Source organism: Melampsora larici-populina, assembly GCF_000204055.1.
Source record: "Melampsora larici-populina 98AG31 unplaced genomic scaffold MELLAscaffold_18, whole genome shotgun sequence".
NCBI lineage: Eukaryota > Fungi > Basidiomycota > Pucciniomycetes > Pucciniales > Melampsoraceae > Melampsora > Melampsora laricis-populina.
Window position 1 is genome coordinate 1,070,313 of NW_006768782.1, and position 27,977 is coordinate 1,098,289.

The following is a 27,977-nucleotide window of genomic DNA, read 5'->3' on the forward strand; positions in this document are numbered from 1 at the left end:
AAAAAAGGAAGGACACAAGAGGGTTCGGTCAGGACGGCAGCGCACGCATACAGATCTAAAACAAGAATGGGGTAGTCTTGGCCAGCAGAGTACAGGGTACAGCCCGAGGGAAATTGGCAAACCTATTGCTAACGAGTTGTGAACGAGTTTCTTGATTCGAGGAAATTCAAACCCGGACACCAAAATTTCACTCAATTGGGTTTCAAACGAGTTAATTCCCGCGGTGTAAATAAGACCTGGAAGCCTAACTTAACTAAGTCCCTCTACCTCGTGAGCGAGCCTTAGCGAGTAGAGGGACTTATATGTAATGTCGAGTTCGTCGGTGACAAGCACAATTGGCTTTTGGTGGGGAAGTCTTATATGTATTATGACTTTTCCGTATCGATTTATGGAATTTTCTGTTGTTCGATTATGTTTCCGTCTGAAGTCTCGCCCATCTTTCTCTCCATTCCATTTTTGATGTTGAGATCAAAACAAAAAGTTTCCTTTGACCTCAACAAAAGCTCTTTTGGAATTTCGGATGCTGTGAGTTACACAAACCAGAAGGGTATGTAATGTGAGACCTTGTGAACCTTCCAGTTCAAAATTGTGCGATCGATCATGTGAGAATGCGGTAAGAGGGATTGAAGGGTATTGATCAACTAGGCTTGATTGGTTTTTGCTGCTTACATGAGAGGAATAAAGAACTTGAACTATCCTCACCTGTTGACCACTACCACTCTTGTTCTTGTTGACCGCTACACCAAAATCAAATCCTAAGCAAGATGGATTCGCATATTGACCCACTCCTGGGAGAGGTGAATTCGAATATTGAGAATCAAGTGCCAGAGGTCACCGTCAGCACAACCAATCCTGAAGAAGCTTCACAACACCGTACAATAAAGATTTGTGATTTTATCAAGAAACTTGGATTGACTCCCAAGGAATTCTTTCAAAATCTACTCGATTCCAGCAAAGAGGAGATTGCTTCAAGACGTCAATTTTGGGGTACACCAACTGGCTGGGATTCAACTGTGAATCTCATCTTGAGTATCAAAAAGCGAGCGATTGAAAGTGACAGAAAGGCCAATACTCAGCGATGGTCTGACTTTATCTTGAGACAGGTCAGTATCTTCCAGCAACATCCCAAAATTGACTCGAATTCTAACTGAATGAGTTGCAATCACATCAGGCCCACGAAATTGTGAATCGTGAAGAGCCACCTCGAGGCTATGCTCCAAAGGGGAGCTTTTATAGTGCTGAACGGGTTGACTATCCGTTTTTCGAAAACAAATCCGAGGATGCTTGAGAAAAAATCTTGATTGAGAGCATGCCTTTCTTACATTCACTCATATACAAGAAGATTGAACTAGCGGTTATCGAGCAAAGGAATCCCGGGAGGAAAAGTCGGAACAGAAGCCTAATCACGGATTACCAATACCTGACGAGAGGCTGATAAGTAACCATACCTGCTGAGTCCATGGAGGGGCTATCTCATTCGGAAAACACTTTCTCAAGCAGTGTGGATGACCATCGATTGAAGCATGTGCGTATCTGTATTCAAGACAATTGAAAGTGGAAGAAAACACTCGCATGCTCCTATCTTTCTTAATTCAGCTTCCAGGTACCATATTATCAATGATAGCCTTTTCCTGTAATCGACGTTTCAATGGAATGCAATTACAGAACGCCATTGCCTTCATCGCTTGCGGTGTTTCTGAACGAGTCAATGATCAGCTACACTTCCTAGGATTAACAACTAGTCGCCAAACTGGGTTGAAAGCCATGCTAACCCTTGGGAAAGCCTCTGAAGCAATAATCAAAAATCGAATGGCCAAAACGTACAACTTTCGACCTTTCACAACACTCGATAATATTGATATTCAAGCACGTGTTCATAACGCTCGAATCGAGGCATCTACAAAGATGTTCCATGGTTCTTATGGATACCTTCATTTCTTGCCAGCACATCTTATCGACTCAATTGACCCCAAGGACGCCAGTACCAAATCTCTTCTGAACTACATCGAAAAAAGTCAAGCAGAACCATTTGAGATTTTCTCGATGCTGCGCCGTCAAGAAGATCAATTGCACTGGGGACTTGTACTAAAGTCACAGCTGGCTAAAGTTCTTTTGGAATACGAACTTGAAAAGAACTCACCAGCATACACTGCTTGCAAAAAATCACTCGTAACCGTCTCCCCTCCAGTAGACCCGATTGAATGGTACACACCCGATTTGGTGATGTTGAAAATGATGAATGCGTCAGATGGCTCCGCCGCAGGCGTAGCCGATATGCTCGGACAATGCCTAAAACAGACAGGTGAAGATTCAGACAAATCCGCCGAGTCGATCCAAGTATACGAAGGCGATATGGGCACCTGCTTGAACTTCGAGTCTCTAATTCGCCAGCGCTTTCCAGCTGATGCAGCTGATGAAACCTTAAACAATATTCTCAACATGCCTGGGTTAGCTCATACCATGTGGAATGTTGCTAGCAAAGTCATAGCCCATCATTGGGGTGATCCAAGCGACTCATCTGACACTGGACTGCACCGAACTGCTGGTGCGCTTTTGATGAATACAGACAAACTTCCGTCTCAACAAGACTTCAATTCTTTGTTGCAAATGATACACAAAAGCCATACAGCCACTCTGGTCTTTTTGTTGAGATACATAGTTTTCTCTGAGAACCTCAGCGTAATTCCTGAGCTGATGCTTGATTTATCTCAATACGCAGATAATTCAGTCCCGAAACCCTCCTGTTCAACTTGATCAACCTAATGCGGCAAACTCAATCATTGATGAGTGCTATGAAACTTACTTCACTGCCTCATCAGTGGATCAGTCTTCAAAGACTGGCGACTGGAGTTTGTACAACTTACGACTTCGACTTCGTGACTTTGCAACGATTGTTGAAGGTGATCATGCAATGCGAGCAGGAGACGTGGGTCGTGTCCTTCTAATGTGGAAAAGATGGGCTGTTATGGCACATGGAATCAAAGGCCTTTCACATTATGTGATACATCTGCCCAGGTTCATCCTCATACTCGAGAGATTTCTACCTCCGAAGATTGCCAAAGCAATAAAGCATTCACTACTAATCCCAACTGGGGGGTGTGATGGACACTGGGTTGCAAAGGACTTTTATCTCGAAATTCAGAACTATTGGCTGAAATACTTTTATAATAACTCAGTATGACTTTTTCTCTTTTCCTCTTTTGATTTATCATGAACTGATTCAAGCGATGACTTATAGGGTCAAGGGACACAAATCGACAGACTTATGGATAGATTTTCAATTATCATCCCACTAGTGAGTACAATTTTCTCTTCTCACGTCTTTTGGTTTTAGCACAGAGTTTGATTTAATAATATCTTTCATAGCTTCGTAACCAGATCCATCGAATGAAGATTTGGTCTGGTCTGAAAGATATTTATCAGAACAATCCACATCCGATATCAGATCAAACTATGAAAACCTTTTTACGCATGGCTCAGGTCCACCTGAGCGATCCTAAATACTCTAAATATCAACGACCTACTGATGAAAATGAGGAGCTTGACGATGTGGAATATCTAGGAATTTTGAAGTTGCGCTCGATCCTCAAGCTTGAAGCCCGAAAGAATATTCCTTCTCGCTTCATCTGGGGGTCAATGAATACAAAAACTCAAGAGGAAGACATTTTGGAGCAGCCAGTTGACAACGAGCTCCCTTGAATCATTTTAATGTAATGTACTTAAATGAGCGATTGCTTTTTTTTTATCAGCTTGTTTTTGCTCTTTCAATCTCAAGGCCTCCGCAGCCTTTTCAGCACGTAAACGCTTTCGATCTGCAATGCCTTGTGCTTTGAGCGCTTTTGCCACATCCCTCAGTCGCTCCTCTTCTTGATATTCCTCTTCAATGAGTTGTGTGTCCAAGATTGCTTGGTCACTTTCAATTTGAATATCTTCGAGTTCGCTTTGATGATCTTTGAACAATTCGCTCCGAAACCAAGATTGAATACTTGATGAGATCATTTCAAAGAGCCCAGGTATAGTCTGCCCTCCTAGAATCTCTCGAAGGAAGATTCCATTAGAAACCGATTGGTAGTTCTTAGCAATCTGCCAGGCATCTTCCCGAGTGAAAAGAGCTTGAGGCAGATAAGGCGCATCAGTCGGATAAGTTTTGTTGAAAAGAAATTCGTAATTTCCCATAATTGAGGCCGTCAGATCAATAAGCGGTACATTCAATCGGATGGGATCATTTAACTTGCATACGAGTGGAAGGTCACTTGAAAACTTCCTCTTCTTGCTGTTCCTTGGAATATTGAGCAGTGATGTGTCTTCTGTTTCAGATGGGACCGACAATAGCAAAGCATCTAGATCCGCTGCTTTTGTTTGCGGCAGAAGTCGAATGATCCGAGCCGCTCCTTGAGGGTCACAATTAGAACATCGGCAAGCTGGCATCTTCAAATAATTCTGACGCTTGATCTCCTTGAGGTAGCCAGGATCTGTCAGAGCCATGGGAATATATCCTTTTCTGTACAGTTCAAATTGATTCAGCTTGGAATCATGAATATAAGGTCATCTGTGTGTGGTATCAAAAAAGCGTACAAGTTATCAACATTATATGTCACTCTCAAGCAGCATGGCGTGAATCGAAGCGCATGCATACGCTCCTCATTGCTCATATTAGGTGTAACTGAGATATCCTCAGAAGAGTTCTTCCCTGAAGGCATGTTTGGCTGAACAAACAAGAATACCAATCCTGCTCGATGACCGCGTCCGGATCGTCCAGCCATCTGATTTGATTCAGAAGGGTCCATCACACCCATGACAGCCACAATCCTCACGCGAGGCCAGTTCTGACCCAGTCCGAGAGCGGAAGTAGCAGAAATTATTGGGTAGATTCCTTTGCCATACTCCTCAGCGTGTGTTAATTTGTCTTTATCGCCCGTCACAGAATGATATCTACGGATAAGTCTCGATCTCGGATTCTTGTATTCATCCGGTTGACCGCGTGCTTTCGAAACTACTTGCATTACCGTCAATGTTCCATTACGAGTGCCAGAGTAGATAATCATTGGAGTTAATTCCTCGTTCGAGACATTCGATTCATGAGGAATCAGTACATTCAAGTCTTCTACTGAGTCAAGAGTTGAAGTCATATATATTCTGATGAAGCAAAGCTCAGGGCGAGCAAGCTCTCCTTCTATCATTGTAATATGAGATGAAGTTGTACTCAAGCTCTTCATTATTGATGAGACTGCTATCGGTCGACAAGTTGCCGACATCAAGAGGAATGGTATGTTGATGGTTGCCATCAGCTGCTTGCCAAGAGATCCGTAAGCTGGTCGAAAAAAACCAACATCTTGCGGGGTTACATGCACTGAGAAATGTTTCGAAGCTCCACTTTCTTGAAGCCCCCATAGGTAGATACAGTGTGCTTCATCAACCACTTTCAAGACAAGGTGAGACTGAAACTCTTTACTATGGTAAAGAGTTTGAAATGACTCGCTGTTCAAAAATATCTCAGGGCTCTTTAGGAACCAAGAGGTATTAGTTTATTCAAAACATACATTTGATTTGGTCTTCCTGGATAAACGAACGTACCAGATATATGAATGAGTATTCATGTTTTTGTAATTTGTCCAATACCTTCTTAGTGAATGTATTCTTTGTAAGATTGATTGCAGTGATACCGCAGAATTTCTTCTCCAAAACCTAAGCAGAGGAATGTGATCTTTAGAATGACATGGCTGACATTGATCAGAAGCCTAAACAAACCTGGTTATCACCGAGCGCATCTAGTGGGTTCAAGACCATTATCACGGCCTTCTTGACCTTCGGAAACATGAGAAAGAATAGTTCCGACACTCGACTCTTTCCGGACCCGGTCGCAGAAAGTAAGAAGGTGTTTTCACCGTTTGCTAGAGCGACAGCGGCTTGTAGCTGAACATCTGTTGGCTGGTTGTTGACCCATGTAGCTACGAACTTGGCCTTGAACATCTCCCACTGCTCTTGTAATGACGCGGTGAGCACTTTTTTGGTAAGGCTTGTTTGTTCTAACTGTAAGCTACGGCTAGACCGGCTAAGATCATTCAAATCTGGTATTTGTTCATCAATGTTTGGCGCACTTCGAGTTCGCATTCTCGACAAAGACATTTTTGATTTACGGATTGGAAATCTTTGAGGCTTTGAAGGCTACTCGATGATTGATCAATGGTTTTTTGATGAAGTCAAGACTTTCTCAAATTTGGTTTTCAAGCCGCATGGATGTCACACAAAACCGTTGAGCCGACATCCGCAGCCCTTTTTCGAAATTCCAAAAGAGCTTTTGTTGAGGTCAAAGGAAACTTTTTGTTTTGATCTCAACATCAAAAATGGAATGGAGAGAAAGATGGGCGAGACTCCAGACGGAAACATAATCGAACAACAGAAAATTCCATAAATCGATACGGAAAAGTCATAATACATATAAGACTTCCCCACCAAAAGCCAATTGTGCTTGTCACCGACGAACTCGACATTACATATAAGTCCCTCTACTCGCTAAGGCTCGCTCACGAGGTAGAGGGACTTAGTTAAGTTAGCCTGGAAGCAAACTTTTTATATCTCCCTGAATTGTTGTGTGACTTGAATGAGTCTCATTGTTGTTGAGATTTTTGATTTTTATGATGTAAAATACAAAGTAGTGTCCTTTCTTCGATAAGCTTGAAGCGATCTTGGTTACAATTAACATGTATCTGGCATCGGGTTCTCATGACTCTAGTATTCGCCGGGGATACTGGAGTATCATGCATAAATGAAAGATGAATGAGACATTTTCGAGGATGAGCTACCTTGATACATATTTGCTATGATTTTTGGATAAGAAGGTTTTGAGAAATCAACGAGTTACAAGTCTTCAGATCAAATTGAATCAAGTGATTTGGTAAATGGTCAACAAGACTGTCCTTGGTTGTTCCGACGGTCAACAAGACTTATTGCTGTAATTTGATTTTCAAGTCAACAGCTGCTCCCTTCATCATCTCATTCAAATCAATAATCTCATTCGTCTCTGAATAAAAAAAAGTTCAATTTTCATCACCATCTTATCTCTTGTTAATTGTGACTACGACACTGTTCAGTAATATATCGATCAAATTGTATACCAAAAAAATTGAAGGATGTCAAAAAGAGCAGGTGTAAGCGCTGAAGAAAAACTTACAAGGATGATTGACTTCTTTCATGCATCTGTGAGTCTTCTCCATGACTGATTTTCTTGCATTCTTGAACTTCTAAACTTCAAGTTTTGAAAGTCTGGTTGACTAATTTTTGGATGTGCGATCAAATCTTGTAGAATGATTTCTTTTCCATCAAAGATTTAATGAAGGTTGGTTCTTAATTACTTCCATGGTTCCAGTACTGAACTGACCATATGATTACGCATAGCTCGTACCGAGGGCTACAGGAATCGGTTGGCAGTCTACCTCATTCCAACTTTCCAACAACTTACTAACTGACTTACTATATTTTCTATCGTTTATGTATATAGTAAGTCAAAGTGTAGAAGATACACTAAAGAACTTGATAGATGATGGATTAGTTAAACTAGAAAAAGTAGGAAGTATAAATCTTTATTGGAGTTTTACTTCAGAACAATCGGTGAACATTAATAAAGCGATCAAAAAACAAAATGAAGAGTTTGAAAAATTCAAACTTCAAAAATCTGAACTTGAGGATGCCATCGAGTTAGAAAGAATTGATCGAGTGGAATCTGTTGAGTTTCAATTTCTCTTTATTTGAAATATGCAATTATAGAAGACTATGATAAGCTTATTTTGGATGAGTTGGTAGGTTGAAAGACAAGTTGGTCTTCAAGACTTACTTGAATTGAAGTCTTCTATTAAATCACTTCAAGAAGAACTTGAAACATTACATGCAATAGATCCAGCACGAATTGAAGAAAAAGGTATGTGCAAGATGATTGTTAAAATTCTTTGGAGAAAACAGTTTTGAAAAGAATAAATAACTGATAGATTATCTTGAATGTTTGATTTCTTGTTTAGAAAAAGAATGTCAATTATTCAAAACAGGTGCTGAGAATTGGACAGGTAAGTTAACCATTACTAAAAAAGTTTAAGGAAGTTCATCGTATGATTTCTCATCCACATATATATTGATCACCTTTTTCTTTTTTTCCAAAACAATCTTTTGTTAGAAAACTTGTCCATCTTAGCCAAACATTGTAAAGATCAATTCATGATGGACGAAGTCACTTTTTGTAGGGAGTTTGGATTAGAGATAGGATATGAAGATTCAATTCAATAGGTATTCTGCGTTTAGACAATTTTAAGCTTACTGCAAAATGTGTTCAATTTATGATTAACAAGCATTCTGTAATGTCCAGAATGATTATAATGCAGATTTTTGGGACACTCCAAGATTTCACTATTAGCAATTTTTTCCCTCAAGAAACTTGTAACACAGCTTATTTAACACTTTTTACAATTTTACAAGGTAAACTCTGTATGGTCCATGGAAGCCCTTGCACCACTCATCACCACCTTCCTTAACTCAATCACCACCTTCCTCAAATATCTCAACCCACTCTTGCCCAGCATGCCTCATTCCAAAACCAATGAAGAACCCACTTCCAAACCACCAAAACCAAAATCAAGGTAAAAATAGATGAATCAGACTGTTCAAGATATGATGTTATAAGAAGGAAGATGAAGAGATCAACTCACCTGATTGTGCATGGGCTCACCACCATACCTTGTTTCCTATTGAAGAAGTCAAAAGTGGCACACCTGGAGTTGATATGACAAATGTCAAGGTTCACACTGAGAAGGCCTGATGGGGTCAATAGTGGGAAGTACATTTCATCCATTTTTTATCTTTCATTCCATCAGTTCTAACCTTTGAATAATCAGGATGGTAATAAAGATGCCAAACCAATCCAAAGCAGTGGGTTTCCAGTATATCAAGCTGTCCTACAGATATTTGAAGGGGAGCAAGCTCATCAACTACACTCTGGTGATAGTACAATCTAGTTAAAAGAACAATAGCATTTAAAAGTAAAATATAATTTAAAAACAATAGTATTTTGTAATAACAACCGTTTGTCCATAAAATATGACTGTCTGTAATGAAAACTTTTGATTTTGTTTTTTTTGATGATAGATTGATTTTAATTCTTTCTCTTGAGTTCATCAATCTTCTCTTGAAACCACTGAAAACAAAGATCATCTTCCGGATTCAAAAAGAACTCTGCCACAACTTTATTTCTCAAAATACCAGCTGAATCAATACAGTCTGATGCTGTTGCAAAGTGATCTTGACTGCTATGTCTGAAGCAAGCCATAGCTGAAGGTTGAAATTATTGAGGAGTTGGAGGGTGTTAAGACTCCTGTTTGATTTGAACTGCTTCAAAAATGTATTCAGCTTGAGAATGGTGTTGAGCATCTTTTCTATCTTCTTTATCAACTAGAGCTTGAGCCTTGAGTGCCAAGGTTTATGTCATTTGCTGTAGTGAGCTTGCCAGTTTTACTGGAGCCTTATCAGAGCCACTTGGCTTGGAGGAGGATGTGTTAGTTGGTTTGGGGATGGGAGCAGCCAAATTGAAAGGTTTTTTTAGAGCTGAAGGAGTTGTCTTAGCTCAAGCTGATGGGTTAGAAGCAATTGGATTATTGGTAGCGCTTGGTGTGAGTGCATTGTCAAAATCAGACCACTCATCTGTGATGGAATATGAGAAAATCATGTGAACAAAATGATGATATTGTCATTGATGTATGTAAGAAAATAATCACATGTACCTGCCAAGTTGATCACTTTGCTTTTTCCTTCCTTGCCTGCATCAATATCATTGTTGTTGAGCCCATGATTCGAAGCCAGTGGAGATTTGATGTATTTTTGCTTGTTGATTAATGAAATGATGAGAGAATGGAGTTGAGTTGGATAACCTACCTGAACCCGATTGGCCCAGAAGTTGTCACCTCCTATGACTGTCTGTTGCTCATCATCCCAGCCCAATCCCAATCCTTCCTTCAGATCACACATAATTCACTTCAGCTGTACAGAATGATGCACAAGCAATCAGCTGATGTACAGTTGTGAGTGAATTGGAGAAGTGACATAGAAAGAGATGTGAATATAAATGCAAGAAGTGAAATAGAAAGAGATAAACCACAGTGTAATGGTTCTTGGCTTGTGGGATGTCATGGTCAAGCTCAAATGCCTTGTTCAAATCTTTGGCAGCGTTGGTCCAAAGAACTGGTAGAAAGTTGTTTTTGGATCTATTGTTGTTGTGATGCTTGTCTAGAAGCCAGTTGAGAAAAGTGTGTGTTTGGGCTTTGGTCCATTTGGCTTGGGGCTTGGGAGGTTGGGAGCCAGACCCAGTTTGAACCATTGAAATTAAGTGTATCTGAAAGTTTGACCTTGAATGTGGTGTAGAGAAAAGGTGGTTGAGTCAAGTCCTTGAAGTGCTCAGTGGTGAACTGCTTCATGTAGAAAATGTAAACACGGTAAAGGTTTAAAACTCAAAGGTGATATCTTGAAGGACCAAGTTTGAAGCTGGTTTGACCAATCCATTTTTATCAAAGCGACAAATGTTCCATTGTGATGACATTGTGAGAGGGTCTACGTCAGACCGTGCACAGTGATTTAATTTAGAGTTGTGCCATGGACAATTGTAGGAGATCACGCAGGTAGAATAACGGCGTGCTGAAAGGAGCAAGGAAGTCGTGTTGGGCTTGCTGCATTTTGGAGCACCTGAGTAGATCGAATAATTGCCTCTGGAGTCTTTTCCAGTGCATTATTCGGTGTTTAAGTCAATTAAAATCTTGGATTAAAAGGCTGCTAAACAGCTTTTTTTCAATGCAATTACAGCTCTTCCAAGAATGGTTGATTGCAAGTTTAAAAAAAGCTCATCAGCACAGCAGATAAAACAACTGTAACTGATTTTGCCAGTATTCTCTAGAACCAACTTAACCGCGCTCAGATGTGCAGGTTGCCACAGCCTGACTATGCCAAATCCTACTGACTGATGAGAAAAGGTTGTTCTTGCCGCTAGCCATGAAAGCCAAATTACAATCACAAAGGATTTGGCAGATGTATTTCAAAAGATGTGAATTGAGTGGTCACAAGGACACATGATCTTCAGGCGAGGATGCTCTGCCTTCCATATTGCTCAACGTTGTGAAAAGAAAAAACTCGATAAACAGTATGAGTTTTGCACGGGACAGAAATTTTGAGAAAACAAATCAACCTTTCTTGGAACGGCTGTATCGGTTTAAGGTGCATTAAAATGCAGTAGCCGAACGAGCCCTAAATATAGTGCGATTTAACTTTTATGCAGAGCCTTACGCTTAGATCCACCGTCATGGATTGGTCGAGTTGTATCACATGAGATTTAAATCCCGCAAGTTTTCCACTTGTTCTCTTTCCGGGAGCGTAACAGTATCAGTCTTTTTCTGAGACTCTGTCGCTCTGAGACTCTTCTGAGACTCTCTCTGAGCTACAAAAAATAGTGGCTGTCTGTATACAGTGTGGTTACAAAAGGTGGCACTCCATAGTTCAATTGCACAGTGTACCATACCAAGGGAACCAAGATGGTCCGAGCTATTGGAATTCATCAACATAACATCAAAAGAAGTCGTCAACGCATCAAGGCATCAAAACACAAACACTTATCTCGACTTGAGGCTTTTCTTGGAACAAAATCAATCAATGAATCACAGAACTGAAAAACAAGAATTCAAAGAATGATCAAATTAAATCCATCAATGATTCATTTTACATGGGGGGCTAATGGTTCTACATTTGAAACTAGTTTTGTTCAAATCAAATTTGATATCCTACTTGTTTACATTTAACTTGCACAAACTTTTCAATCGATTTATGAAACCATTTCCAAGCTCGACCAAAGCTCGTAAGCTCATCTATTGGTAAGTCTGGACTGAGCTTTGTCACTTCTTACTCATCCAACATATGTTATATCTTTGAATCCTCTGATCACATTAACGGCTTCTTATAAAGCTGAAACGTTGTAAGTATTTTCTATTAGGGTGTCCTTTTCATTACAATTGGCTCGTTTGGAGCGATTAATTTTTTAATCATCTGTTTATTGTTTCTCTTACTTCATTCAATTCGTATCTTTGTAGCTCTAGTTTTCACAGAGCTTATATGTGACTGTGTGATTCTGACTCTTGCTGACCCAACCTCTTGATTTGACGTTTTGATCAAATTAACGTAAGCTACATATTTGTCTTCTATTTCCCAACTTTCCTTCAAATCGTTTTGATTGAATACCTGTGTACAGGCCTAGAAGTTCAGCGAATCAAAACAAAACACACCTCTCGAAAACAGGCGCCACTCGAGAAGAAATTATACTATGCCTGTATGTCCCAGGGCTCGTCTCAGCGCAGTCTCAGAAAAAGACTGATACTGCATCTCTCCTGTCTTTCCTAGGTGGGACGCGATGTTGTAGAGGTTCTTTGCAAACGCCCCTCGTTTGAGAGATTTTATTGCGCACACGGGCACGGCACGGGCTAAGCTGCAAAGAAGATGATAAAAAGAAGTTTACTGTGTTGCTATGTGAGCTTGATTTGTGGCTTTTGTGGCTCTGAGCTTTCTATTGCAACTGAAGTATACAGCAGATGTAAACTCGGAGTCAATCTGCCAACTTCCTTCGTCTTCTGTTCTACCCTCCAATCTTTGCCCCTTGCTTCAACAGAAATCAGTCAAAGATCACGACGAACTACGGCATGTATCTGGAGGATGCACCGGGCCATGGGGAGTTGAACTGCTGTAATGCAAGGCTGTTGTTGGCTAGTCCATCACGAAGGATGGGCGAGCGGTGTCCTTTGACGTCTCATGTCGTCTGATAGATGTATTTCAAGAATTAGTGAGAACCCCAATTATAAGTATGTAACTCCAATCGAAGCTTTAGGCTACTTTCTGGTGATTCCTTTGAACCTCCACTCTCAAGTTTTATTCCTAGAAGGCTCCACATTGCGTCTTGATGACCGCATGAGAACCAAAACGCGTCTGCTTGTCTCTCATCCTTTACCCAGATTGGAGGAAATTTTATCTATTCGCGATTTCAACTGGTGACCTACATACTTTGGGGTTTCATTAATACAAATCAATTTGATCTAACTTTTACAAATCAGTCATAGCTCTGGCAGCATTTCCCATCAGGATCAAGTATAGGACACCAGTGCACAACTTCTTGTTGGGTTTTCGATATCAGTCATCGTTACTAGCCTGAGTTTAGTGATACCAACCTCAAGCCCTTCAACCACCAGCAAATTTGCCTCGTAACAATTGACAACGAACCACAAAGGCGCCTTTCTGGCACGATATCGATAATCTTTGTATTTCACTCCTTTCTAAGGCAGAGTACAAGGATTTTTCGAAGCTTAGCGGTTGGAGGCGATCGACGGACACGATTGGCTTAAAAATATCCGCTTCTTTTACCTTTCAAGCTTGTGTGACTCCTATTATATATCAGACTCAAACCGACTCACAGGATACCCCTCATCAAAATCGACATCATGTCACAGCCGTTTGCCTTCGATAATCGGCCACCTGTCGACAAACTTTTACGTCAATGCTCTAATGCTTCATCTTACCGTGCCGAGGACTTGATGACTCCAGCCCTTCCCGCCAGACCTGGCGGTGCCCGACGGACTGATCGACCTGGTCTGCCCTCTCGCCCCATCATGGTTAAGCAACCATCAAGATGGACTCATGGAACGGGTATGGGAGGACGGGGAATGAGAATGTCTCCATGCTCAGAAAGCTTTCACATTCTGTTACCTCAACAACACTTCAGGCGCCGATCTCATCAAGACCCACAAAGTATTCAAGCAGATGATTGGTCTGATAAGAAGATCGATCCCTCAAGGAATGAAGATGACGAAGAATTAGAATTAAAAACAAAAAAAGAAGACAGCGCAAGTGGAGATTCAAAACCATTCGATGCTGGTGATGATCCCACCATGCGGGTGATCACTTTCAGGAGTGTCCTTGTTGGCTTTTTGTTGTCCATTGTCGCGGTTCGTCTGTAAAACTCTACATCCTTAGCGAGTGCAAAGTCGTCTGATTAGTATTGATGTACCTCAGGCTGCGATTGCTCAGTTATTTCAATTCAAACCAGTTAGGGTCCAGGTAGGTGACATTAGTGATGTCCCCCTCAGTCCCTCTCAGATCCTTCTGATCTGCCTTTCTTTCGAAAACTTCAGCTAACTTTGTCTCTCTCTTCGCCTCACCTTGACAAATGATAGATATCTTTATTGACACTTCAGATTCTTTCTTTTTTACTTGGCACCTTGCTTTCCAAAATTTTACCCACGAGGATACGATGGTTGAATCCCGGACCATATACCATCAAAGAGGACGTGTTTGCTACATTAATGGCAGCTGCTTCAGCTTATGCCGCTTTTGGCACTGAAATTTTTGCACCTCAGATTTTATTCTTTCATGCCTCGCCTCCTTATGCATTGGCTGTCTTGGCACAATTTTCAAATCAAATACTGGCAATTTGTGCGTTTCTACTTCTTCTTGCGGTCTTGTAGCCCTGAATATCTAGAATGGCTTAGGATTGTTTGTCGAACGTTTCCCATCAGGTTTTGCTTGGCTTGTACGGCCTTTTCTTGTCTACCCAGCAGAATGGTAAGCTCTCATTTTCTTAGCCTCAATTCGTCTTCTCGAGACAAACCAGGAGGCTAATGGGATTTTGATTATGTGTCGTGTGTTTTGGAAATGCTATGAATTAATATATTCAAATGCTTCCTTGTAGTTCGTATCCGTGAGTCTGGTCGATCTTAACATATCATCAGCTGCTTATCCAAAGCTAATTCTACAATCCTATGCAGTGCTGTCATACCATCTGTAGTTCTCTTTCAATCGCTCCATGGAGGAGATCCATTGGCACAACGCCGCATTGCATACTTCAAGAAATTCGCTCCTCTCATTGGGGCATGGGAAATTCTACCACAATTTCTTGCGCCTGCTTTGAGTGCAGTGAACATCTTCTGTATGTGTTTGCCTGGCGTACCAGCTGTGACGAATGTTTTCGGTGGATCCTCGCCGAACACGTAAGATCTTCTTCCGAATTATGTATCAATCAAACTCAGCTAATTGATACAAACACGTGACTTTCCTCCATCAACATATCAGCGGCTTCGGGATCCTTTCAGGTATGTAACCCAATAAGGCCTGCGAATATTACATTCGCTATTGATCAGTACTGACGTCCTTCTGGACTTGATAATGTCCTCATCACAGCAAGTCTCGATTGGACAAACATCTCAGCTGGAGTGAACGGGGCGGTGAGCACAAGCGTGAATGTATCTCTTTAATGAACCGCAAAATCTGACGATGTCTTTGATTTTCGCTCCAGTCCCCGATGTATGTACCTTGGGTCGCTCAAGTGAATTCTTGGATTGCGCTCGCTTTTTGTCAGTATCTTTGTTGCTCCTGATTGACTGCAAAGGTTGTGTACTGATATGCATATCTACAGCTATATTTTTATACCTATCACTTTACAAATTGAGGTTCTTAAAATCTGGCGCTCAAGACGGATACCCATTCCTTTCGTAAATCCCGTCCCATACAAATAGGAAATCTTAAACTGTACTGATTTACATTTCTACAAACTCAGAACCGAACTTCTTGACCAGCATGGTGGGGCCTATAATCGAACCGCAGTTTTTAGGCCAAATGGTACCCTGGACAAAATTGGACTTGAAACTCAAGGCCTACCCGCCTTTACTCTAAGCTTTGTGATCTCCCAAGGTGAGAATTGGCTTCACCATGAAGTTGCTTCATTTTCTGCACGCCACTTTGTCATGATTCTAACAATGCGCTTTTTATAGCTTTTGCTGCCCTGTTGATGACTAGTGCGATGTCAGTAAATTTGAAAGCGACACGTCATTCTTGAGCCTATTGAGCTCACCTTGTCATATTCTTTTTAACCTCACCATTCTCGCTTCAAGCACTCAAGCTATCTTTCAAAATTGGGGTTTGATCCAATCAATGTTATTTCGATCCGCTGGCAAGACCGATATACATTCAAGTGACCCCCATCTAAAGGCTATGAAAATGGTGAATACAGTGATCATCTCCTATCCACACTTGAGCTAATCATACTTCCAATCTGTAGTATCGCCCCATCCCTATGTGGTTCTTTCTAGGATTGACTTGTGCAGCCACTGTTACTGCCTACGTATGTTCAATCATTGGTGAGCAATTTTGTCTCCACATTCAGACTCCTATCAAGCTAATCACTTTGGCATACATCAAAGCCGGGACTCATTTGGGCATAGTTCCCATGATCAGTGCAATGTTGGTACGTGTAGTGTGATCTGAAAATCAGATCATGAGCGTAAGCTTTTGTTTGTACTGCGTTGAACTAATGAATTGATTCACGATAGTTGGCCGTCATCATCATCAGCTCGATTGGATTTCTTAATGCTACCGCTGGTTTTAATCCTGTTGAGTCACATCTACTGTGAAAAACAACGGCAAGTATGATTGCTGACCCAAGACATCATCATACCTAGATCGTTGCTCCTGCATGCCAAATGATCGGTTCCGTTTATGGTGGCTCTGTCATCCGTTCTATGTGGTATGTTTTTCAGATCACTCGACACATACGACCTACGGTTATTATGGAGAGATACGTGGTAACATTAGCTCTTGTGTATCGACAGGTTCAGTCTCTTTAGTGCGACTTGTGCCACTATAGCCTTGTTGATCATCAAAGAGTTGAGTCATACTTCTCCAAAAAACTTCTACGTCTAGACCCACTTGGGGTAGTACGACTTATATTTACTCTGTTCGTTTTATCATTATACAGCGTCAAGTTGATGATTGTCAGTATACTCTCATCAAACATGATCTATTCCTGAGAAATTGACATTGACCCAAGTTGTGCTCCCTGAACTTGACTCATAGTATACCAAAAGTGAGTGTATTTCGAGTGGTCAAACCGAGACCTAATTATGATACTCACATTTCATTTGATCCTTAGTTCCACCCTGGAAAGGATTTGGAGCCCAAGTGGTTGGAACGTAAGTTTACACACAGTCCAACACTTATCGAGGTATCGAGGCTGATTCCTGCGGTATGTAGCGTGATTGGAGTGCTTGTCAATCAGTTTGTGATGCAGACCATTGTCACAGATAATGCTGCTGCTTTGGTCGAACCAACTGCAAGTGGTCAAGTTGAGTCATTTTGTTTGTGAAGGTCTTAAAACTTTTTATCCCTAGGTCCTGACAAAATCATTCTTCACAGTTCTCAGGAATCGCATCACAGGCGTAAGTTGACATACAAACTGAATCCTTTGGACGTCAAAAACGTAGCCAAACTAATTCTTTTGTGCCAACGCATTTTAGATTGTTCAACGAAGTCAGCACCTGGAGTCTCTTCGCTGGCCAACTCTATGGACCTGGGGTAAGCCACATTCCCTTGAAATGTCACTAATTCGATACTAATCACGAACCTCATCCGCTACTTGCATTCTCTACATTGGTTTTGCAGCGGCGCTACTTCCTCATCCCTCTGTCTCTGGTGCGCACCATTCACCTCATTTTTCTTGATTCTTTGCCTGTAGCTTCTAATTGAATTTTGGAAAATCCTCTGACTCAAAACACCTTTCCACAGTTAATCGGCATCTTTCTTCCCCTGCCATTCCTCTTGGTTCAGCGTCGTTACCCTGATTCCATGCTAGGCAAATTCAACGTTCCAGTATGCATACTCTTCTTGAATCTAGACGACCATTGATATCATCTCAGTCATACTCATTACATGGTGACTGTAGCTTGTCGCAGGTACAATTCAAGTAGCAATCAATGGAACGACAGCAGGTCGGACTACAGCGATTGTCGTTGGATTTTTGAGTCAGTTCTACATGAGATTGTATCACTGGGAGTGGTACAAAAGCTATAATGTAAGTTCCGATCGACGGTTTACTCGACTGGACTGTGTCATTGACATTCCTCTTTGACGGTATAGCACGTGTTGAGTGCGGCTCTGGATGGTGGTGTGAGTACCGATCCTTAGTTTTCCCTGAAGGATTGATGTGGATTATACTCACTCTTTCTTCATCTACAGACTCAGATCACGGTGTTATTGTTGTCATTCGCCGTGGGTGGCGGTGCCGGTTTTACACTCAATTGTAAGAATTTCAGTGTTTGATGTCAATTGAGATCCGAAACATTGGATTGATTACCTTGGCCTTTCGCCACACAGTACCTCATTACATTCTTAATCCTGCTCCGCCATTCCTTCGGTAAGTGCGAATAGTATTTGAATGTAAATGATGACTTCACACTGATCATAGCATACCACATGAACACCGATACAGTGATTATTGTACCCGGTTCTGAACCCATCGCGCGTGGAAATGTTGTTGGATCGCATTTCGGGCTCATTTCCGCCTAGGGCCAATTTGAAGAACGTAACTAAAAATACATATATCTACTATATTAATGACTCTCCTTAGATCCTGTTACATGTACCTATATGATTTTTGTTGAACCCTCCTCTTGATTCAGGTGTGATCTGGGATAGTTAGGGTGATCAAATCATAGAATCTGATTTTATGTGAACCTTGAGGGCTTTTTTGTTTTGTTTTCTTTCTTCAAAACTCTTTTAGTTTTTCAATTCTGTGTCTCGGTACAAGATTTTTGATCTCGTTTTTTTCTTTGCTTTCTTGATCATAGGGTACGTGAGCCTATTTTATGTGTTAGCAAGATCATCTTCTTATAGGTAAAATCTTTCTTAGCCCTCATTTCTTTTTGTAATAGTTTTCTTTTTGGTACTACAGGTAGAATCATCCATAGATTGTTATCTTTTTTCATCTTTTAATTTCAATTCAAGTAGAGCAGACCCATTATCGAAAAATTATCCAATTGTAAATTCCATTTCTGAAATAATGAGGATACTTTGCGCTCATGAGTTTTATGATGCATTGGGTTGGACTATAGATGGACTTCTCTATGGGTCACTGGCAAAAAATGCAATGCTTTCAAGTTCTGAGGAAAATTGTTTCCTTTCGCGTACGGGGCCGGTACCAGGGCTAGGCTGTAACATGCAGTGCGATTAACAATTTGCTCTGTGACATCCTTGCAATCAGACTGTGCCAACTGCTCCACAGCGATGAACGACACCAACAATACCAAAGGATGCTTGGTCAGAAGCAGTATCAACGTTGATGGTAAGTCACTCATGATTATCAAGCCTCGATCATGAATCCCACTAGACCACGGGTATCCTGGGTGGCGTGAATTGATCTCCATCATCTGTCTATCAATCCCAGAATACTTGTCCGTCGAGCATATAGTTCGAGAAGGTGAGACTATCGGCTCTAGTGCTTACTCACGTCGGCCAGGTGGCAAGGGGGCCAATGCCGCGGTGGCTCTTGCGAAGGCCGGCATTCGGGTATCCTTTGTGGGCTTGATTGGACAGGACGCAATGTGGCTCAAGGAGACTATCGAAGGATACGGCGTAAATGTTGATCAGTTAATGGCAATTTCGGAGGTCAGGTCCATCCTATCTAAGCGCCATAGATTTTGAATCGTTTCACACCGGAATCATTTCGGCTAATTGGAGCACCAACACAGCTCCCCACCGGTCGGGCTATCATTCAAGTTTCTCATACTGGCGAAAACTCAATTGTACTTGTCCATGGAGCCAATCACGCTCCCTCCAACGCCTGGCCACCTTTAACAATCGATGGTAGGCTATATAGTCATTTACTCCTACAGAACGAAATCCCACTATCCGAGACTTGTGCAGCACTGAAGACAGCCAAGAAATGTGAAATCTCTACGATTTTCAACCCTTCGCCTCTTCCATCAAGATCAGAAATTCAAAACGTGATACCCTGGAGTACAGTAGATTGGTTAATTGTTAATCAAGAAGAAGCTCGAGCGCTCACCAAAGCTTGTGATCGACCAGACCATCAAGCGGATGTTGATCTTAAGATTGAATTTGGTCAAACAGATGAACTACAAGATACCCTTATTAAACTTATTCGATCATCATTTGCTAATATAGGAGTCGTAATGACGTTGGGAGCAAATGGTTGTCAGGTTGGATTCCGTGCTAACTCTGGTGAGAAGGCTTGGACACTTTTTAGCTCATTAGCTAGTAAAGGTACACGACCGGTCATCGATACCACTGGTGCTGGAGATTGTTTTACAGTGAGTGCTTTTTTGATCTATAAGCTCATTTATCTGGATTGTTTCCAAATATAGACAATTGAAATGACGAATTCTTTCTGTGTGGTTGTTGGTCAATAGGCTTATTTCATTGCTCAATTGATGAACATGGAATCTGAAAAACCGTTGAGTCTGGAAGATGTCAAACGGGCCAGTTCACTAGCGGGAAAAGCAGCAAGGATTTGTGTAGAGAAAGAGGGGACTATTGATAGTTATCCAAGTTTGAAAGAGGTTATGTCGATAACAACTGATTAAGACTTGTATGGATTGTGGATTGATCATTGAGCTTGTAATGCAATTTTACTTTTCATCTGGTCTTGTCACATTCACAATCTTGTCTTTTTGATAAGATATTTAAAAACTTTGGAACAGTGTATAGTGGATCTGACTGGAAGGAATGTCTTTGTAAAACTCAGACTTCCACGGATACTTTTTTAGTCATGATTCTTCTTTCTGTTTCCCCTGAAGATCAATTCCTGCAACCGGTACGACTGCATGAATGCATTGAAGGGTTGGGGTCAGAGGGAGGAACTGTGGTTCATTGTGTGATCTTCTTGTTGCTGCAATCTGCTTGTTACAAACTTTTTCTATTCAGCTCAAGAGTAGAACTCGTTGCCGAGCGAGTCGGGTTTATCCGGGGCGTGACTCGCCACCCCCGTCTTTCAATAGCTACCCGGAGTCCCGAGTCAAGAGCCACAATCTCGAAAGTTGACCATTTTTGCTGCCCACGATCAATTTTTTGCATTTTACATATCCTTATTTTCACTTTCCACTTTACCCTGAACAACTCGATCTCGATGTCCGGCTTACCTATTACTATCAGCCGAAGGGTTGCATCAAAAAGACCACAGCTCATTACAATGAGTGCAGGACAAGTTCGAACAAAGGCGACTACCAAACAAACCAAAACATCTGCTAAAGGAAGTGAAAACCGTACAGCACAATCAAAAGGATATCTCAAAAAAGGAACTGGTAAAACAACCACAAGTTCAGGACCAGATCGAACAGATGTGATTCGAAAGGTAAATTTGATTATCATGATTGAATCAATTTTGAATCCTTAACCAATGATGTTTTGGTTTTTTTTGATAGATGTTATATGAACAAAAAGAAGAAGAAAGTCAAAGATTAGAAAGATTATCAACTATTATACCATCACCCGAAATTCATGAAACGATTCATAGAGCATGGCAAATAAGATTAAGAGAAAGACGAGAAAAAGTCAATCAAAGATTAGAAAGACAATACCGATCAATAGATCAAGCATTAGAAGAATTAAGATTAGCGGATTTATCATTATATTTAAAAACTTTAAAAGATTCAGATGGGAATATAGCTAGATTAGAAAATGTTGGATCTAGAGTCAAAGATTTAGGAGTTAATGCAACGGGAAAATTACCAGGATTGTTTCCTAGACAAATGAGAATCCCTTCGGAAAGTTCACCTAGTCATGGAAAAGTTTGGGATCATGATTGGAAGAATCCAATGAATCCATTATTAGATCTTAATTCAAATTAATCAAATTATATGTTGTAAAGGATTGGGTGTTTTTTCTTTTTATTCAACTTGTCTTATTGATTGCATTATCAGATGTGATGGATATAGTCAATATCATTTGTTATATACTCTTAAAGTCTTTGCGGTTTGAAAGTCCGATGATCACCGTACTCCAAATTCATTCGATCCATAAACTTTATCCGAATCATGCAATCCAAGATAATCGTGTTGGAATACAATCTAACTCATGATTAGATTTAGGCTTCTTTGAGAATTGAAATGAGTCTTTTGAAGTGTGCTAGTGAGATCCGGATGAGTGTAAAGTGTAAAGTACCGATGAGATGAGACTCGTGAGTGTGAGTTTGACCCGAATGAATCGGGAATCTTGAGATGAATGCGTCCCATGAGAAGAGAGAAGATTTTTAAGATTTGATTCATAGCCAATTGGAATCTGAAGGTGAGTTGAACTGGTTTCTACATACTATTGAATTCATTTATTTATCAAAACAACTAATCAACAAACACTTCTTGGAACTTTGATTGGAAGAAACAGAAGAAGATGATTAACTTTGAGTTTGATGAAACTATGAATGGTGAATCAATCGAAACATCTGAATCAAACTCAATTCAAACTCATCAAAATCTAAACGGTAATGGAAAAGTGAAAGGAAAAGGTAAAGGAACAGGAAAAGCTATCGAAAATACCAACAACACTCATCAATCTACTTCACATCGATCTCATCGATCTCATCATTCGAACCATCGATCATCTTATCTTTCTTCCTTTCAACGTCGTCATCAACAACAATCTCGTCGTCATCGATTTCCTGATAATTCACTTAGATTTCCTTCAGATCATCAAACTGGAGAAGACCCAATTCAATCTTATATTCCACATCATCATCATCATGACGATGATGAAGAAGAAGACGAAGACAATCTATCAAATTCTTCATTCACAGATCAATCTCATGATTCGGATTATAGTCCTCAATCTTCAATGCTAGCTTATTCATCTGAACCTGAAGATGGTTTACTTCGTTTAAGGATTCATGAATCTCGTCAACAACATTTATTAAGACATGGTTTCAATGAAGCTTATAATTCAGATGAATATTTAGAAGGTTTAGCTAAAACTTATTTTATGTATTGGGATGATACTCCTTACAAAACTACCAAACCTTCCGATCTTAAGCAGGTTCATTTTCATTCCTCTTTCTTCATTGTCCTTTTCTTGTTTCTTACCTTACTAATCTCATCCTCATCAACAGATTCCTTTTTGGCGTCCACCCGTTAAACATCGGACAGTTTGTGCTGCACTCTTCTTATGCCTTAGGCTGGGGTTCGATCCACCAGATGTAGTCAAGACTTCACCAGCTCCTAAACTCGAAGCTTGGGTAGATCCTAAAATGTACCCAAAAGAATCGGTTCTAGAAACGATAGCTAAACGACTACAAGATCAATTCGAATCACTTGCGCCTCCTCATGCTAGAGTGAAATTCAAGACTTATCCAGACGTTTATTCAGAAGAATTTAAAAAAACACTCATCGGTTTACGAAAGTATAGTAAAAACGATCGTTGTTTGGTTTATTATAATGGTCATGGAGTACCTAAGCCAACACAAACTGGTGAATTATGGGTTTTCAATAAGGCTTATACCCAATATATCCCGATCAGTATCGCCGATATCCTTTCTTGGGCTGGTCCACCCTCGGTCTTCATTTGGGATTGTAATAATGCAGGTCATATTGTGAATGCGATCATTCAAGCTTCTGCCACAAAAGATGAAGAAATCGCAGCTGAATTGGAATTAAGAAGACTTCAAGGAAGTAGTGGTGTTTCTTCATCTAATGAATGGCCATCAGTTGCACCTATGACATCCTCGACCAATTTGGCAGAACCTCCATCTGGTAGTGGTCGAACAAGTCCAAGTGTGGGAAAGAGTCAAATACCCCAATTTTTACTTCAAAATCCTGCGATTCGATATAGTGATACCATTCAACTTGCTGCTTGTCAAGCTGATCAAATGTTACCTCGTGACCCTGAAGCACCGGCAGATATCTTCACAGCTTGTCTAAGTTCACCCATCGAGATGGCTCTTCGGTTTTATGTTCTTCGCAATAACGCTCGTGATGCCAATTGGACTTCAACAGCCGAATTCTTCAACGATTTAGGCAAGATTGATAAAGTACCAGGTCGAATGGAAATGCGTCGAACTCCATTGGGTGAACTTACTTGGATCTTTACTTCAATTGCTGATGCAATCGCATGGAATCATCTCGATCGTCATCTGTTTACTCGAATCTTTCGTGGTGATTTAGTCTTAGCTGCTCTTTTTAGAGGTTTCTTATTGGCCGAACGTGTCATGAGGGCTTATGGTTGTACACCAATCTCTATGCCCAAACTTCCACCAACTCATCAATCTGAATTATGGAAATGTTGGGATTTAGAAGTAGATATGTGTTTATCTCAATTACCTGCAATTTGGCGTTCCGAAGCAATTCGTGCAGAATATGATAGTGGAAAGAAACCTAGAGTAGCTAATTCAATCCCACCTAAAGTGATTCCTTATAGAACTTCAACTTTCTTTTCACAACAATTAACCGCTTTTGAACTTTGGTTAAAAGAGATTGTTGCACATAATCCAGATGAAAATGGTGAAAAAGATGAAGAAATGATTATGAAACAAAAGACAATGTTAAGATGGAGTTGTAATGATTGGCCAAGTGTCAAGATGGATAGGATTGAGGTCACTGATTTTGCTACTGCTCATCCACCAGCCGCAAGTACTCCACTCGCAACTTCTACATCGGCAGCAGGTTTGGCTGGTAAACATAAACCATCAATGGCACCCCATACTCAATCTACTCCCGCTTCTACCAATGGTACTCATGCTTTTCAACCCTCACAAGAGAATACTCGTCCACGGCCAATTCGATATCGTCTACCTACTTATATCAAACATTTCCCGATCAACAGTCGACCGGGTGATGATTTATATCCACCTTCTCCACCCCAATTACCCATCGTTCTTCAAGTCTTACTTTCTCAGTTACATCGATTACGTGCTTTGATTTTACTTTGTAGATTTATGGATCTAGGTCCATGGGCTGTTCATTTATCTCTTTCGATTGGTATCTTTCAATACGTACTCAAGTTACTTCAAGCACCAGCTGCCGAACTCAGACCGGTGTTAATCTTCATTTGGGCTAGAATCTTAACAGTTTATCCTGAAGGAAGGATGGAATTGTTTAGACCAGGTCCAGGACGACCTCATGCAGGACCTGATGCAGCACCCGTCGAATATTTTGTTCGTTTATTAGCACCTCATACACCTGAATTATTACCAGTAGCCAATGTAGTAGATCATAAAGCGATGTGTGCATTCATTTTATCAATCGGATGTAAAAATTTACCTGCACATGCGAATCGATTACTCAATTTAGGTGTACTAGAGATTTTAGTCCATCGATTACCTGAACTTGTAGCATCTCAACGTCAATGGTATCTTATCCTCTTAGCACACCTTTGGGAACAATCTGGAGCTGCTAAAGGTAGAGCGATTCGAATGGGAGTTCATACAGTTGTTAGTGAATTATTAACTGATACAGTACCAGAAGTTAGAACAGCAGCAATGTATGCCTTTGGAACCTTATTAGGAGTTTCGACTGATCCGAATGGAATAGGAGAAATTGAAGATGAATTAAGTGGAACAGGTGAAGGATTAAGTGGAGAGATCAGGAAACAAATCCCACCCAATGAATTTCAATCGAATAAACTTTATAGTCTTTCTTCGTGTAATCCATTGGTGAGTCGGATTGGATATGAAGAACAAGTTTCGATTGAAGTCAATAGTGCCATGGTTTGTTGTCATTCATCCAATGATGGATCACCAATGTTACGAAAAGAATTAGTGATCGTCTTATCTGCATTAGTTGATCAACATTTAGGTGAATTTATTGTGGCAGCTTTCTTAGCAGGTCAAAGTAATGAAGAAGCTAAAGTGATGAAAACATCGGATTTAATTAAAAAGTATAGGAATGAAGAAGATGCTAGAAAGTATGGAAACGGGTTTGAAAATAATGAAGAAGTCATTGAAGATTATCTTTCACAACAACCATTGACTGATAGATCGATTAAATTAGAAAAATTATTAAATCAATTAGAATCCAATGAACGTGAAACGAGTATGAATGGTAATGAATCGATCAAACCTTATCTGTGGTTACAGTATAGTAGTATTTATCAAATCCTTTTAGATCTTACACTTGATCCTGTAGAAGAAGTTTCAGAAGCTGCCATCATTGTTGTAGATTATATTCATTCTAGATTAACTTCTAGTGTATTAGGATTAAGACTTGGATTAGATGAATTAATTGAAGAACAAGAAGAGGATGAAGATGAAGAACATAGAGATAGAAGAAGAACTTGGTCAAACCGACAAGAAGATCATCATCATCATCATGGGAATGAAACATCAAGTTCACGTAGACCTACTGGTGGTGGTGGTGTGTTTCCTTCATTAAGTACGGTTAATCAACTTGTACCTAACTTTGTAAAGAATACGGGATGGAAGACTCCATTTGCAAGATCACCAGAAACCACCGAAGATGGACCATCTCGATTACAAAACCGATTAAGAAATGTAGGAGTGAATGTTGGTACAGATCGAAAAAGTGAAGAAGAAACTCGTGCTAATCCAAGATCATCATCAAATCCATCTTCAATTGATACACCCATCAGTTTATTATGGGAAAGAAGATCTAAATTAGGATCAAGTGAAGTTCCATTAGAAACGATAATTGCACGGACCCGATTATCAGATGATGAAAGAAGACAAAGACAAAGGGTTTATCCACTCTTAACGAAATCTGTGAATACTCATCAAGAAAGTACGTTTGATTATTTAATTTATCTTGGATTACATGATTCAGAAGAATTAAAAGTAGAAGGCAATCAAAGGAAAAGAAACTTACCGTTAAGATCATCGTATTATAATTTAAGTTGTTTTGTGTTTTTGAAACCTAGGATGGCAGATAAAGAAGTTGGAATGGTAGGTGAAGAAAGTTTTGATTCGGGAGAAGGAGGAGAAGATCATTTGATGAATGAAGAGAAAGTTGGGAATCATTCAGGTCACCATGCAGGTGGGTTAGCTCAGATCAAAGCTTTGTGGAGAAAGAATAGGAATGAAAAGATTATTTTGGAAAGTCAACCTTTGAAAGCTGATGCAGGTAAGTGATTTTAAAACACTTGAAACTTTCTTGGTCAAAGTTTGATTGAGTTTGGTTTCGTTTGATAGCACGATTACCTTGGGATAGGATTGTTAATGAATGGAAAACTGAATCGGTGGTGAGTCAGGTGGTGATGCATCAATTCGAAGATCAAATCATTACAAGTGATATAGATGGATACTTAACGTAAGCGTCAACTGAAATCTTAAGTTCATTAATGATTAGAGTTTGGATAAGATTGATTAACTTTTTCTGGGTTTCTTTTGTCTATCATAGGGTTTATGATACTGAGAATAAGATTAAATTGAATCGGTTTAAGAATTCAGATGATAGAAGAGGTGGTAGTAGGATTACTAGTGTTAAGTTGGTAAATGAAGATGATGTTGCTTTAGTACTTACTGGTACAGGTTGGTAATTCTTTAGTTTTTAGATCTTGAAGATTTCAGAAAAAGAAACTAACTTGATTTTTGCTTTTGGGGTTATAGCTGATGGAAATGTAAGGATTTTTCGAAATTATGAAAGAAAGCCTGAATTAGTGACCGGATTTAAATCATTACCGAATTCCGAACCAAGTAAAGTAGGATCATCTGGATTAATATTAGATTGGCAACAGTCATCTGGTTTATTATTATGTGGAGGAGATAGTCGAGAGATTAAAGTATGGAATTCGAAAAAAGAGATGTGTATCGAAAACATCAAGACCAGATCAGGTTCACCTTTAACTTCATTAAGTTCAGATCATGTTTCAAGTTTTATAATTTGTGCTGGGTTTGGAGATGGATCGATTCGAGTTTATGATCGTAGAGAATCTTTAAAGAGTTCGATGGTACGAGTTTATAAAGCTATTCATCGGTCTTGGGTTCATACCTTACATATGCAACGTGGTGGTCAAAGAGAATTGGTTTCAGGTGATAGTTGTGGTGATGTGGTTCAATGGGATGTAAGACTTGATCAACCTCTTAGGTTCTTTAGAGCTCATGATGATGGAATGCCTGCATTAGATATACATGAACATGCTCCTGTTTTTGCTACGTAAGTAAATTGTTCTTAACTTTTAAAATGAAAACCAAA

The 27,977-nt window shown here is 40.1% G+C and overlaps 6 protein-coding genes across 6 annotated transcripts in view; all 6 read left to right on the forward strand.

Moving 5' to 3' along the window:
• MELLADRAFT_71892 (uncharacterized protein) overlaps positions 1-6,583 on the forward strand; it is a gene marked incomplete at both ends in the record, with an annotated part of 10,664 nt that extends 4,081 nt beyond the window's left edge. Inside the window, 3 exon segments of the mRNA XM_007410000.1 lie at positions 3,625-3,642; positions 3,653-3,656; positions 6,555-6,583.
• A 547-nt stretch (positions 6,584-7,130) lies between these two features.
• On the forward strand, positions 7,131-8,274 carry MELLADRAFT_106571 (uncharacterized protein; the record flags this gene model as incomplete). The annotated part of the gene is made up of 7 exons (XM_007410001.1): positions 7,131-7,199; positions 7,304-7,336; positions 7,396-7,420; positions 7,499-7,722; positions 7,801-7,915; positions 8,013-8,057; positions 8,165-8,274. 7 exons carry the CDS (start codon positions 7,131-7,133, stop codon positions 8,272-8,274), a joined length of 621 nt encoding a protein of 206 aa, XP_007410063.1.
• Positions 8,275-13,459: 5,185 nt separating this feature from the next.
• MELLADRAFT_124191 (putative oligopeptide transporter) lies at positions 13,460-18,889 on the forward strand (the record flags this gene model as incomplete). The annotated part of the gene is made up of 30 exons (XM_007410002.1): positions 13,460-14,006; positions 14,074-14,118; positions 14,235-14,493; positions 14,577-14,622; positions 14,750-14,758; positions 14,826-15,047; positions 15,130-15,149; positions 15,238-15,281; positions 15,353-15,410; positions 15,473-15,548; positions 15,614-15,747; positions 15,828-15,858; positions 15,948-16,056; positions 16,115-16,193; positions 16,257-16,300; positions 16,386-16,445; positions 16,515-16,664; positions 16,725-16,826; positions 16,909-16,918; positions 16,985-17,024; positions 17,086-17,176; positions 17,248-17,270; positions 17,349-17,406; positions 17,494-17,523; positions 17,617-17,700; positions 17,774-17,902; positions 17,968-17,997; positions 18,067-18,130; positions 18,205-18,244; positions 18,320-18,889. The coding sequence occupies 30 exons, from the start codon at positions 13,503-13,505 to the stop codon at positions 18,339-18,341; spliced, it is 2,613 nt and encodes an 870-aa protein (XP_007410064.1).
• Positions 18,890-19,110: 221 nt separating this feature from the next.
• On the forward strand, positions 19,111-20,505 carry MELLADRAFT_43454 (uncharacterized protein; the record flags this gene model as incomplete). Its single annotated transcript, XM_007410003.1, has 4 exons — positions 19,111-19,171; positions 19,274-19,494; positions 19,578-20,159; positions 20,259-20,505. 4 exons carry the CDS (start codon positions 19,114-19,116, stop codon positions 20,430-20,432), a joined length of 1,035 nt encoding a protein of 344 aa, XP_007410065.1.
• Positions 20,506-21,037: 532 nt separating this feature from the next.
• MELLADRAFT_106573 (uncharacterized protein) lies at positions 21,038-21,695 on the forward strand (the record flags this gene model as incomplete). Its single annotated transcript, XM_007410004.1, has 2 exons — positions 21,038-21,199; positions 21,270-21,695. The coding sequence occupies 2 exons, from the start codon at positions 21,038-21,040 to the stop codon at positions 21,693-21,695; spliced, it is 588 nt and encodes a 195-aa protein (XP_007410066.1).
• Positions 21,696-22,260: 565 nt separating this feature from the next.
• On the forward strand, positions 22,261-27,942 carry MELLADRAFT_36026 (uncharacterized protein; the record flags this gene model as incomplete). Its single annotated transcript, XM_007410005.1, has 13 exons — positions 22,261-22,872; positions 22,946-23,512; positions 23,618-24,194; positions 24,237-24,294; positions 24,655-24,935; positions 24,969-25,382; positions 25,524-25,746; positions 25,864-26,017; positions 26,252-26,741; positions 26,829-26,906; positions 26,975-27,092; positions 27,183-27,313; positions 27,392-27,942. 13 exons carry the CDS (start codon positions 22,261-22,263, stop codon positions 27,940-27,942), a joined length of 4,254 nt encoding a protein of 1,417 aa, XP_007410067.1.
• Positions 27,943-27,977: the final 35 nt, after the last annotated feature.